At 34.8% G+C, this 13,545-nt stretch overlaps 1 protein-coding gene across 1 annotated transcript in view; it reads right to left on the bottom strand.

Moving 5' to 3' along the window:
• Positions 1–13,545, bottom strand: part of ADAMTS19 (ADAM metallopeptidase with thrombospondin type 1 motif 19) — a 201,004-nt gene that overhangs the window by 42,251 nt on the left and 145,208 nt on the right. Inside the window, exons 16-17 of the mRNA XM_054716991.1 lie at positions 12,853–12,933; positions 4,327–4,484 (exon numbers count right to left, since the gene is read on the bottom strand). Of these exons, the coding sequence (XP_054572966.1) occupies positions 4,327–4,484; positions 12,853–12,933 (239 nt within the window). The remainder of the gene's footprint in view (positions 1–4,326; positions 4,485–12,852; positions 12,934–13,545) is intronic.

Here is a 13,545-nt window from a genome sequence, read left to right as displayed (position 1 = left end):
TATCCATGAGCATGGTATATGTTTCTATTTATTAGCATGTTCTTTGACTTCTTTCTTCAATGTCTTATAATTTTCTGAGTATAAGTCTTTTATATTCTTGGTTAAGCTTATTCATAGGTAGTTTAAATTTTTTCATTCAATTGTAAATGGCACTGTTTTTTTAGTTTCTCTTTCTGATAGTTCATTATTTCTATATAAAAATGCAACTGATTTCTGAATATTAATTTTGTATCCTGCTAGTTACTCAATTTGTTTATTGGTTCTAGTAGGTTTTTGGTGGAGTCTTTAGGGTTCTCTATATATATAGTATCATGTCATCTGCAAATAATGACAGTTTACTAGTACTTCTTCCTTTCCAATTTGGATGCATTTCTTATCTGATTACTGTGGCGAGGACTTTCAGTGCTATGTTCAATAAGAGTGGTAAAACCACTGTCTTGTTCTTGATCTTAAGGAAAATGTTTTTAGTTTTTCCCTATTGAGTATGTTAGCTGTGAGTTTGTCATATATAGCCTTTATTATGTTGAGGTATGTTCCCTCTATTCCCACTTTTCTAAGTGTTTGTATCATATATGGGTGCTAGATTTTGTTAAATGCTTTTTTCTGCATCTACTGACATGATCATATGATTTTTATCCTTCATTTTGTTTATATGGCATATCATGTTAACTGATTTGCAGAAATCGTAAAAACCTTGCATCTCTGGAATAAAGTCTACTTGGTATGATCTTTTTAATCTTTGCTCGATTTGGTTTGCTAATATTTTGTTGAGGATTTTAGCATCTATATTCATCAGGGATATTGGCCTATAATTTTCTTCTTTCTGGTTTGGGAATTAGGATAATGCTGACCTCATAACATGAGCTTGGAGGTCTTCCGTCCTCTTAAAATTTTTAGAAGAGTTTGAGAAGGACTGGTGTTAGTTCTTCTTTGGAGGTTTGGTAAAATTTACCTGTGAAATCATCCTGTCCAGGACTTTTGTTTGCTGGGAGTTTTTTGGCTACTACTTCAATTTTATTAATTGTAATCAGTCTGTTCATATTCTGTTTCTTCTTAATTCTGTTTTGGAAGAGTGTATGTTTCTAGGAACTTATCCATTTCTTTCAGACTCTCCAATTTGCTGCCATATAGTTTTAAAATATTTTCTTTTTAAAAAAAAATTATTTTAGAGAAAGAGATAGGGAAACATTGATTTGTTGCACTAATTTATACATTATTGGTTGATTCTTTGATATGTCCTGAACAAGGATCAAACCAGCAACCTTGGTGTATCAGGATGACGCTCTAACCAACTGAGCTACCTGTCCAGGGCCCAGAATATTTTTTTTTATAATCTGTTGTGTTTCTATGGTGGCAGTTATTACTTCTCTTTCATTTCTGATTTTATTTACTTGAGTCCTCTCTTTTTCTTGTTGAGTCTGGTTATTACATAGCTTTATTTATTTATTTATTTATTTACTTACTTACTTACTTTAGTTTGCCTGGGTTTCATTACTTTATTTATTTATTTTAAAATCTTCATTGTTGAAAGTATTACATATGTCTCCTTTTCCCCTCATTGACCCTTTCTAGCCTGCCCCGTCCCCCACCCCAGGCCTTCACCACCCTATTGTCTGTGTCCATGGGTTATGAATATAAGCATACAACTTCTTTCGTTGATGAAATGAACTTACAAATAACAGATACTTGCCAACTTATTTAATCAAATGAAAACATGTCTATTTTTCCTTAAAAAACTGTATTTTCATTAATACAACTTTAGATTGTCCTTGAATAAATAATGCCATTTGAAATAGAGACCTTGCCTATAAAGCCGTCAGCTTCTTCTGAAACCATTTGAAGTTGGCAGCACACTTTTGCAAGAAGGAAAGTGTGACCGTGTTACAGTTGAGGGGCACAGACTGAAACATGGCAGAAGGTATTGCCTTTCAAAATGCAGTACTGGCTTTCAATCTGTAATAGTCATTAAAGACAAATATCTTAGAAGTGCAGTTTCCCTTGGATTACTGAATAAATCCAGGTCACATAGATGCCTTCTTTTAGGCATAGTTCACTGACTTTAATTATGTTTCATGCTTCCAGGAAAAACCTTGGTAATTACCAGTCAGATTAAGAATTCTGCAGCAAGGAAACTCCCTCTTCCCAGCACTGAGGTCTCATGTCAACTGTTTTAAGATTTTGAATTAGGGACTCAGTAAAAAAATTAGGGGCTTCGGTCTTGTTCCATAAAAATGTAGGTTTCATTCATATTCGGCAGGCATTTCCTGTAATCCAATCATTAAAAATATTGGTTGTTGGAAATGTTATTTTTAAGTGACTTCTGGATGAGCACTTTATAAGGTTTATAAATGTCTAATCATTATGCTGTACACTTGAAACTAATTAATATTGTATGTCAACTGTAACTAAAAAATAAATAAATAAATAAATAAATAAATAAATAAATAACACAATTCTGGAAAGAGCCCGATATTGGGTATATATGTTTGTTTAGTCAGCCCCCTCCCCTCTCTCCAGATGGCTCATGGCACAGAGTGAAGTTTCCCCTTCAAATGAAATAATAGGATCCAAAGAAATTGTGGGGAGATGAACAAATAATTATTCAAAGTTACATGCACTTATGATCCAAGGCTCTCTGGTGTAGAGCTTAGATCTCAGCTTCATGTGAGGAGGGCCAGCATAGTAGGTTGATTAATACCTAGCTTGTTCTTGGATAAATAAGTTATTGGGAGACACTGTGCACATCACTAACTTCTCTAATACTTAGTTGTTCAGTAAAATGGAGTAATAATAATACGTACTACACAGGGTTATCATGACAATTAAATGCTGTAATGAACATAAAGCACTTTGGACAGTATCTGACTCAGTGCTAAATGAATCATCATCATCATCATCATCATCATCATCATCATCATCATCATCAAGATTTGGAACAGAAGGTCCCCATCCACCTAACTCTCCTTGCTCCCTTTATCTGTGTTGGTAAAACCTATTGATTGCAGTTCTAAAAAACATGGTTATTTTAAATGTGGTCCGTGGACTTAGCAGAGGTGGCACTGCCTGGGAGCTGATTAGAAATGTGTATCTCAGGTTCCTCCCCAGACCTACTGAATCAGACTGCACATTTGAACAAGAACCCCGGGTGCTTTGCAGGCACATTAAAGTAGGAAAAGCAAATGGGCCGATACGTGATCTGAACCTCTAGCTCCTAGTCTGGCAACACAGATGTCTCCAATTGAAGAAAAATTCCACTTAAATTGTGTGGCGATATTAAATAATGTGGCATAACACACTCCAAATAAAGAGTCAGCTGATCGTGTTTTAAAGTTGTTTTTACGTGTGGACTTAAAGAGGTGTTGAAGTGTCTGAATTTTCGGCTTTGTCACCGGGACAGAAAACATGCCAGCTGTGCAGTCAGCCCTCTGGCTCCTAAGCCGTTAGCACTGACTGCAGTGCTGAAGGTCAAAAAGGGCATTTTGCCTTGCCATTGGTTGGGTGCAGAAACCACTGTCCTGCTTCTTTCACTTCAAACTCTGTCCTGCCTCAAGTCTAGTCTTTTATTACATGGTAAAAAACTTATCCCAAACATTCCAATTTTCACAATTCTTTACAGGGATCAATTAACCTAGCCCAGTGGTCAGCAAACTCATTAGTCAACAGAGCCAAATATCAACAGTACAACGATTGAAATTTCTTTTGAGAGGCAAATTTTTTAAACTTAAACTTCTTCTAATGCCACTTCTCCAAAATAGACTCGCCCAGGCCATGGTATTTTGTGGGAGAGCCACACTCAAGGGGCCAAAGAGCCGTATGTGGCTCGCGAGCCGCAGTTTGCCGACCACTGACCTAGTAAGAAAACAGAACAGAGTAATTGTAAGCACTATTTGATATATGAGCCCAGTCTTTTTCCCAGAAACAGTACCATTTTATCAAAGGCATTTCATACAGATCAGACAAGGCCTAGTTCATGGATGTATAGAACAGTGCTGTGATTTACCATATTATGGCTCTCTCTTCACAGACATCCAATCTGGTTAGCAAAGGTATGCTTTTAGGACAAAAAGCTTTTTCGTTGCCTGTAATTCACCTTTACTTTGAGTCTGTGGGCCCCTATAAAATTTTGTTCCTCTTATAATAAATTCCGTTTTTATATATCACAATGGAAAACACATTTTTAAAATCCCTAAAAAATTCACCTCTTAAATGATTTTAAATGTCTACCTGACATCTCATATTGTGAAAAAAGGTTAGAGGAGGCACGGTGGGAATGTCCTTTGCCACAGGGAGCTGATTAGGCAATGGTATCGACTTTCCCTCTCATACCAGGAGGTGTAAAGGTGATGTAGTAGGACCTTTGGCAGAGATCTTCTCCCAGAGGCCTCTTCTTATGTAATGAACAGTAGTTCCGGCTAAGGTGAAGGCTCCAGAGTGTTCAATCTTCCAGTCACTATTGATAGACTGTTTTCCAGTGTCTCGGAGAGCTATAAAGAGGTTCAAAAATATTATAAGAATTAATCAACAAGCAGCATTGATCAATATCCATTTCACATGAGTTCCTTAAAAGTATTTCGTTCATTTCTAAACCAATGGGTCAACTTCCTGACTAAAACATGAGGCATGTCCTCACCGGGAAAGTTCGAAATCATAGCAAACGCCACAAGCTCTCCTTCTCTCCTGAAACTGTCCCAACTATGTGGCCATATTTGTCTTGACCTCCTCCAATGTCATTGGACATTTGATGTCTAAAACCCTTATTTTGGTCCTTAATCACTTATTCTTTAATATATTATTATTTTAAGGCTCTGTGTATCTGTGTTGTCTATGCAATGATACCACAAAGAATGTGAGGGCTGACATGGCAACTTTTACATCCTCCATATTTCCCATGCTACTCTGGAAAGTGTGCCATTAAAGAAATGTCATTAAATAGCATGTTAACTAATAGATCAAAATGACAGGGTTAGCCGTGGCCAGGTGGCTCAGGTGGCTGGAGCATCGTCCCATACACTAAAAGGTTGTGGATTCCATCCAAGTGAGGGCGTATGCAGGAGGCAACTGATCAGTGTTTCTCTCTCATCTCTCCTCTCTCTCTCTCTCTCATCTCTCTCCTCTCTCTCTCTCTCTCTCTCTCTCTCTCTCTCTCTCTCTTTACTCTCTCTCTAAAATCAACATAAAGCATATCCCTGGATGAGGATTTTTAAAAATGACAGGGTTATATTCATTACAAGAAATTTCAAAAATAATATGTTGATCTTAAAAACAGAACTCAAGGCTTTTTTACATCCCTAGTTTGTGATTTGATGTGTACAAAAATGGGAGATAAATGCTAATTCTCACCCATACACAGCCATCCTTTGTATGGAATTTGACAGAATAATTTTGTTTACCTACATTCTTTTTCTCTATTTCTTTTTTGAACTACTCTCTGTTACTATTTAAATAAGATTCATGCCATGGAAGTGAGATGTCATGATTACCATTTTAAATTCAAGATTTTTTTTTTGCCAAATGATTTAATTTTTTAAAATAAAAATGTTAGACTCTTCCATATAATTGAATTCTCTTTCAAAAGTCATTTGCATGTTAATCAGACTTTTATGTCATAATTCTATGAAAATATTTGATAACTTAAGCCAATAATCTTCCTAAATATTATTTAAGCTAATCTCTATTTATTGAATGTTTGAGGTTTTCCAAGATTTTTATATTGTAAATAATGCTCAGATAAATATACTGTATACTAGTTATGTGTACATCTGAATATTTCCCTTGGAAGGATTCCCAGATTTGGAATAAATTGCACACTAATAGATTTTGAAAAAGAATTTTAAATTGTTTTTCATAAAGGCTGCATCAATTTATGCTTCCATAACAGAGACTAGAGTACCCATTTCTGAACACATTCTTGGAAGCACCTTTCTCTAGCCAAGACATGGGTGAGGAGAAATTTTAGGAATTAAATTTTGAATAATCTAGATTTAAAAAACAACAACTCTTGTTTCATTACTATGGAGGCTAAAGACATTTTTCATTTGCTTATTTGTCATTTGCATTTTTTAATTTAAATAAACTAAATAAATTATTCACTATCTGTTAAGGTTTTTCTGGTCCATTGAGGAATTTTTCTGGTGCTTATATTCATATTATTATAAGCAATCTATTAACTATTTAATTTTCACCTCACCAATTTTAATTTCTAGCAAATAATATATTTATGATGTACTACATACAAAGTATGTTTTAGATAAAAATAAACATACAAATTTTCAGATTTATGAAAAAAATATACATTATTTTTACATTGAATTTTTAACTTGAAAATAAACATGTTGACAGAAAACTCTCAACACTTTGCAAATAATAGCTATTACACTCCACAAATGGATATAATTCAAATAATGCTAAAGTGATTTAAAAATAATGATTTTCCCTAAAAGGTAAAGTATTTCCTTATCTTTCTCATAAAGTCTATTAAATATTGTGAGAAGTCTTTTTGGCCTAGATTTGTACTATGGGCAGTATAATTACATTTCCCCCCTGAATTTCCATATACATATTCAGGAAACAATTATAATATTTTTTAAAAGTCTCTAATAAAAATGCAGATATGCTGATATGGCTCAGTGGTTGAGAGTTGACCTATGAACGAGGAGGTCACAGTTCGATTCCCAGTCAGGGCATATCCCGGGGTTGCAGGCTCGATACCCAGTAGGAGGCGTGTACGAGGCAGCTGATCAATGATTCTCTCTCATCACTGATGTTTCTATCTCTCTCTCCCTCTCCCTTCTTCTCTGAAATCAATTTAAATATATATATATTTATATATATATAGTAAAAAGGAGAGAGTAGGAACCAGACACTATGGCCACATTGATTGCTTGGGTTTAAATCTAGGATCACAGTCTTTTAGATGTGTAACCGAAAGGTAAACTCTATTCCTTTATTGTCTGATTGTTAAAATTGGGAAATTAGTGGTATACACTTCATGGAGTTATTGTGAGGATTTATGTAATGGGTATATTTAATGCACTGGTTCATACTAATCACTATACAAATGTGAAGCATCTTTTCTTAATTGAACTCAGAAAGTCTTTACTACTTCCTGTGTGCCAGACTTTGTTTTAGCTACTGCATATATGGTCATGAGCAAAATGACCCCTGCCTTCAAGAACTAACAATGGAGATAGACAATATAAAAGCAAGCATGTGATAGAAATTAGTTACTGTGATAGGATAATGATGCCCCTCCTCAAAGGCATACATGTCCTAAAGGATAGGTATCATACAAAGCATCTTCTCTGACCACAATGGGATGAAGTTAGAAATCAACAACAGAAGGAAAACTGGAAATTCACAAATTTATGGAAATGAAACAACATACTCAAACACCAATGTATCAAAGAAGAAATCACAGGGAAATTCAGAAATATCTTAAGACAAATAGAAATGAAAATGTAACATCCAGAAACTGATGGGACACAAGTGAAAGCAGTGCGATTGGACAAAACTAATAATCATAAACACTGATAGTAAGATCTCAAGTTAACAACCGAACTTCAGAACTTATGGAACTAGAAAAACTACCCAGCAGGAAGAAAATAATAAAGATTAGAGCAGGAATACATGAAATAAAGAATAGAAAAATAATTGAGAAAATCAATAAAACCAAAAGTTAGTTCTTTGAAAAGATCAACAAATTTGACAAACCTTTAAGCTAGATGGACTAAATTTAAAAAAAGAGACAACTAAATAATCAGAAATGAAAGTGAGAACATTACAACTGATGTTACAGAAATAAAGAGGACTATAAAAATACCATGAACAATTGTATGCTAACAAATTGGATATGAAATGAACAAATTCCTATAAACACAAAACCTACCAAGGCTGAATCACAAAAAATAAAAATCAACAACAAAAACACAAAAATCCTAAATATACCTAATAACTAGAAAGCAGACGAATCAGTAATCAAAATATCCCAACCAAGAAAAGCCCTGGACTTTATGGCTTCATTGGTAAATTTTACCAAACATTTAGAGAAGAACTAACACCAACCCTTAAATTTTTCCAAAGAACTGAAGTGGAGGGAAGATTTCCTAACTCATTCTACAAGACCAGTATTTTCCTGATACCAACGGCAGAAAAAAACAAAACAAACAGAAATGAAACTACAGACCAATTTCCCTAGTGAACATTGATGTAAAAACCCTCAACAAAATACTAGAAAACCAAATCCAGGAGCACAAAACAGCATCCAAATCAGAAAGAAAGAAGTAAAATTATTTCTGTTCACAAATGATATGCTCTGATATGGAGAAAACCCTAAAGATTTTATATTTTAAAAAGCTGTCAGAACTAATAAATGAATTCAGCAAAGAAGCAGGGTATAAAATCAACACACAAAAAGCAGTTGCATTTCTATACACTAAGAATGAACACTCAGAAAATGAAATTAAGAAAACAATCCTATTTACAATAGCATCAAAAAGAAAAAAAGAAAAAAACACCTTGGAAATTAACCCAGGAGGTGAAAGACTTATGCAATGAAAACTAAAAAACATTGTTGAAAGAAATTAAAGAAGACATAAATGGAAACACATTCCAAGTCAATGGATTGTAAGACTGAATATTGTTGAAATGTTAATATTATCCAAAGTAATCTATAAATTCAATGCAATCCTTTACAGAATCTCAATGGCCTATATTTATTTTTTTTGCAGAAATTAAAAAAAAAAACTATCCTAAAATTCATATGGAATCTCAAGAGAGTCTAAATAGCCAAAACAATCTTGAAAAAGAGGAACAAAGCTGGAGACTCTCACTTCCTGATTTCAAAACTTACTAGAAAGCTACACTAATCAAAAACAGTGTGCTACTGGCATAAAAACAGACATATAGACCAATGGAACAGAATACAGATCCCAGAAATAAACCTTAGCCAAATGATTTTTGACAATGGTGCCAAGATCATTCAGTGGAGAAAGGACAGTCTTTCATCCAGGGGTGCTGGGAAAATTGAGTAACCACATACAGAACAATGAAGTTGGACCTTTAACTAACACCATATACAAAATTAATTCAAAATGGATCAAAGATCTAAATGTAAGACCTAAAACTATAAAACTCTTAGAAGAAAATATAAGGCAAAAGCTTCATGACACTAAATTTGGCAGTGATTTCTTGGATATGGCACCAAAGGCACAGGTAATAAAAGAAAGGAGGTGAATTAAACTTCATGAAAATTAAAAACAATTGCATATACATAAACTTTTGTGCACCAAAAGACAATATTAACAGAATAAAAACCCAAAGAATGGTAGAAAATATTTGTAAATCATATATCTGATAAGGGATTAATATCCAGAACATATAGAGAACTCCTAAAACTCGTCAACAACAACAAAAAAAAACACACAACCTAATTTAAAAATGAGAAAAGGGCTAAAATAGACATTTTCCCAAATAATATATGCAAATGGCCAACAATTCTCAGCATATGTAATTATTGAAGAAATGTATATCAAAACCACCTTGAGACATCACCTCACACCCATTTAGGATGACCACCATTAAAATAAACAGAAAACAACAAGCGCTGGTGAGGACATAGAGAAACTAGAACCCATTGCATACTATTGGTGGGAATGGAAAATGGTGTGTGGCAGTTTCTCAAAACAATTAAAAACAGAATTACCATATGAAAAAAGACTTGTACATCCATGTTCATGGTAGCATTAGTCACAACAGCTAAAATGTAGAAGCAACCCAAGTATCCATGGATGAAGGAATGAATAAGCAAAATGTGATATATACAAACAATGGAATATTATTCAACCTTAAAAATGAAGGGAACTCTGATACCTGCTATAGCATGGATAAATTTTGAAGACACTCTCTTAAGTGATAATGTCACTCACAAAAAGACACTTCCTGTATGATTCCACATATATGAGGTATGTAGAGTGGCAAAATTCATTGAGATAGAAAACTTAATGGTGGATAGCAGGGGATGAGAGGTGGGGGAATGGGAAGTTATCATTTAATGGATAGAGTTTTAGTTTTGCAAGACAAAAAGACTTCAGGAGATGGATAGTGGTGGTGGTAGTTAACAAAATGAATGTACTCAATGCCAATGAATTGTATACTTAGCATAGTTAAGATGGTAAATTTTATGTGTATTTTACCACAAATGTTTTTTAAAAAGTGTTAGTATGCCCGGGCAGTGTAGCTCAGTGGTTGAGTGTCAACCTATGAACCAGGAGGTCACAGTTCAATTCCCATTCAGGGCACATGCCTGGATTGCAGGCTTGATCCCCAGTGAGGGGCGTACAGGAGGCAGCCCATCTGTGATTCTCTCTCATCACTGATGTATGTTTCTCTCTCTCTCTCTCTCTCTCTCTCTCTCTCTCTCTCTCTGTCTCTCTCTTCCTCTCTGAAATCAATAAAAAAAAATATGCTTTAAAAAGATGTTAGTGAAGGGAATAAAGTTATCTATATCAGAATCCCTGGAACCTAGAATGCTACCTTACATGGCAAATAAACAAACTTTGCAGATATGATTAGGTTAAGGATCTTGAGATGGGATATTATCCAAGTGGGCCTGAAATGCAATCAACATGTATTCTTATAAGAGGTAGGAAGAGAGGTTTAAACACAGGAAAAGAAGAGAAGGCACTGACGCTAGGGAGGCACATATTATCACAAGCAAAAGAATGCTGATAGTTATCTAACGCTAGAAGGGTCAAGGAGGTTCCCTAATCTTCAGAGAGAGCCTGGCTTTGCAGCCACCTTGAATATTGGTCCATTGAAACTAATTATGGCCTCCAGAACTGAGAGAATACATTTTATTTTGTTTTTTGAAACCTACAAGTTTGTGATAATTGTTACAGAAGTCATAAAATACTAATAGGGTGACATTTACTACAGTGGGGAAAACCAAAGGAGAAAGAGTAATTTTAGCATGGGATGGTAGTTAAATTTTTGATTTATACTTATTTTTTCTGAGGTATAATATTATTTCTGATTTATACTTATTATTTATCCTATCTGAGATTATCAAATAGGAGACATTTGATAATCTGCATCAAATAAACATGGAAAGCAATGGAGCTAGATGGGATTTCCTAGGGAGACAATATAGCAGGGAAGAGAGCAGGGCCCTGGCTTGAGCCCACAGTATAGAAACATTTGGAAAGCATGCAGAGGTCGAGAATCCTACAAAAGAAACCAGTAAGGATCCTAGAAGCCAAAAGAAGAAAGTATTTAATGAACTGAGGAAAGGTCAACAGTTTTTGATGCTGTTTATTGGTCAAATATCATGTGACCATTGGACTGTCAATATGGAAGGCATTTGCTGACCTTGACCAAGGCAGTTACTGTAGAGTGGAGACAGAAACAAGCCTAGATTGGTTGAAGAGCCTGGGAAGTAAGGAATGAGAGAGAGCATGGAAATTTCCCATTTGTAAAACTGGCTTATGTATTTAGCCACATTTTCAGGTTCTTAAAAATCATAATACAATGTAGTTTTGTAGAATTTGAGATAACTCCATTTGAGACATCTAAATTCCTTTTCAGCTTGGGAACACACACACACACACATATTCCCCAGTGTAATAGCCAAAGGTCTACTATTGAATGAATATTTTGAAGTTGTCTAGTTTGCACAGTGTCTCCAAAAACTGGTTATTAGAGCTTTGATTTGAATTTGGACATTTGGGATGATTTACTTGCATTTAAAATGCATTTTAAAATCATAGGTGGTAAAAACAAAATTTAAATATTAGTAAAACAAACTAATGAGTGTGTCACATGACAAAGGATTTATTTTACTGTCCCCTTTCCTCAAACCTTCCTACTCCTAGAAAGCAAACCCTAATAAGAAAAATAATTCAATCCGAGTGCAGGCAATTTTCAATATTGTAGAATACAATCACATAATACTGGATTTTTTAATCATGTACAAAGTGTTTCCCTATTAGGATATTTCTTATTTGAAAAAGAATAATGAGGACATTATTTTTGTTAAGAAAAAATAGACAGGCAGGCTTTTTAAAAAGATATTATAAATACAATGTTTAAATTTGGGGAGAATATTATGTTTTTTGTCAGACCTAATCATATTAGATTTCTCTACCTGTGATGCCACGACTATAAAAGATCACTTCATATGACATAGTTTGAAATTTGAACATACAAAGCAATATGTATTTTGACAATTTACTATTTTCTTTCATATATTTAAAAATCATTAAATAAAAAAGTTTTTAATTGGCCTAATTAAAATAGCTCATACAATTCTTTCCATAAGTAATAATTAAAAATTTTAAATACTCTCTACATAGGTGAGGCAAAAAAGAGCATTATTTCCCATTAAAATATTAAGTCCTTTTAGTATATAGAAATTTTTTAAAGAATCCCACAAGATTTCCTAATTCCAAAGTAATCATTACACATACATACAGGAATATATGCATTTCCTTATGCAAGAAATATAAATATGTGTATATGTATGTGTGTATATGTGAAATAAATATATTTAAGAAATGTTTTATACAAATGCATACCTATGAAATAAAACATACCCAAATCCTCCAATGAGTGTGTTGTTTTTTTAACATGGACTAACATGTGGAAGCAATTCATACCCCTCCAAAACACACAGACAACCAAATTGCTTTTGCTCCTGGGGAGTCCTTGAAAGAAACTTCGACTTGATACGACAAAAGGTGCTTCCTGGGAAGTTCACACATATAACTAGAAACAGACTGACAGCCTTGTCAGAATCGAACGCCCAGGGCGGGAGCTGGCTCCTGCGGGGATGGGCTGTGTGTCTGTAACCCAGGTTACCTAAATAGCTGTGTGCCGGCCTCTCCTCCACCACTTTGATTCTTCGGGCTCCAGTAGGTATCACCAGCACTTCCACATAACCTGCAAGAGTCAACAAGTCATGAAATACATCTCGAGTTCTTAGGAGATCTCTTTTCTTAGTTGACTCGCCGTTTCGTTTTCTGGTTTTGATGTTTGCTTTGATATTTCCATACCTATGGGAGGAAAAAACTTAAGTACAAAAGCTGTCATCATTTCAAGTGGAGAAGTTTCTTGGAAAGATGTTAAGTCTGCAGCACTACCAAGGGCAAACAGACAATTACATTTTATGTCAAACTCACTATATGAATTGTGAGAAGAGAGAAAGCACAATGGGACGGCCCCGTTAGAAACACAGTGGCTCTTAGAACAGAGCAAATAGCCTCAGATCCGCTCGGGGACGTCATGTAAGTTAGAAAGTGCAGGGAAGAAGGAACTGCAGCTGGCAGGACACCAGGTCCCTGGAGTGGCTGAGCATACCAGCCTCTCCCTGAGGAGACTCACAAAGGGCTGTGAAACTGGGGGTCCAGACAAGTAGGTGGAAGGCCACACCAAGCAATCTGGTGTCATCTCGGAAGGTGTCCGACAGCTAGAAACAAAACACAATTAGTTTTTTCTTAGGAAAGGTTTTTCAGCAGAATTTTAGGAATATAAACCTTGAAGTGAAATAAAATG

Source organism: Eptesicus fuscus, chromosome 6, assembly GCF_027574615.1.
Source record: "Eptesicus fuscus isolate TK198812 chromosome 6, DD_ASM_mEF_20220401, whole genome shotgun sequence".
NCBI classification, from domain to species: domain Eukaryota; kingdom Metazoa; phylum Chordata; class Mammalia; order Chiroptera; family Vespertilionidae; genus Eptesicus; species Eptesicus fuscus.
This window is presented reverse-complemented; position numbering and strand designations above follow the sequence as displayed.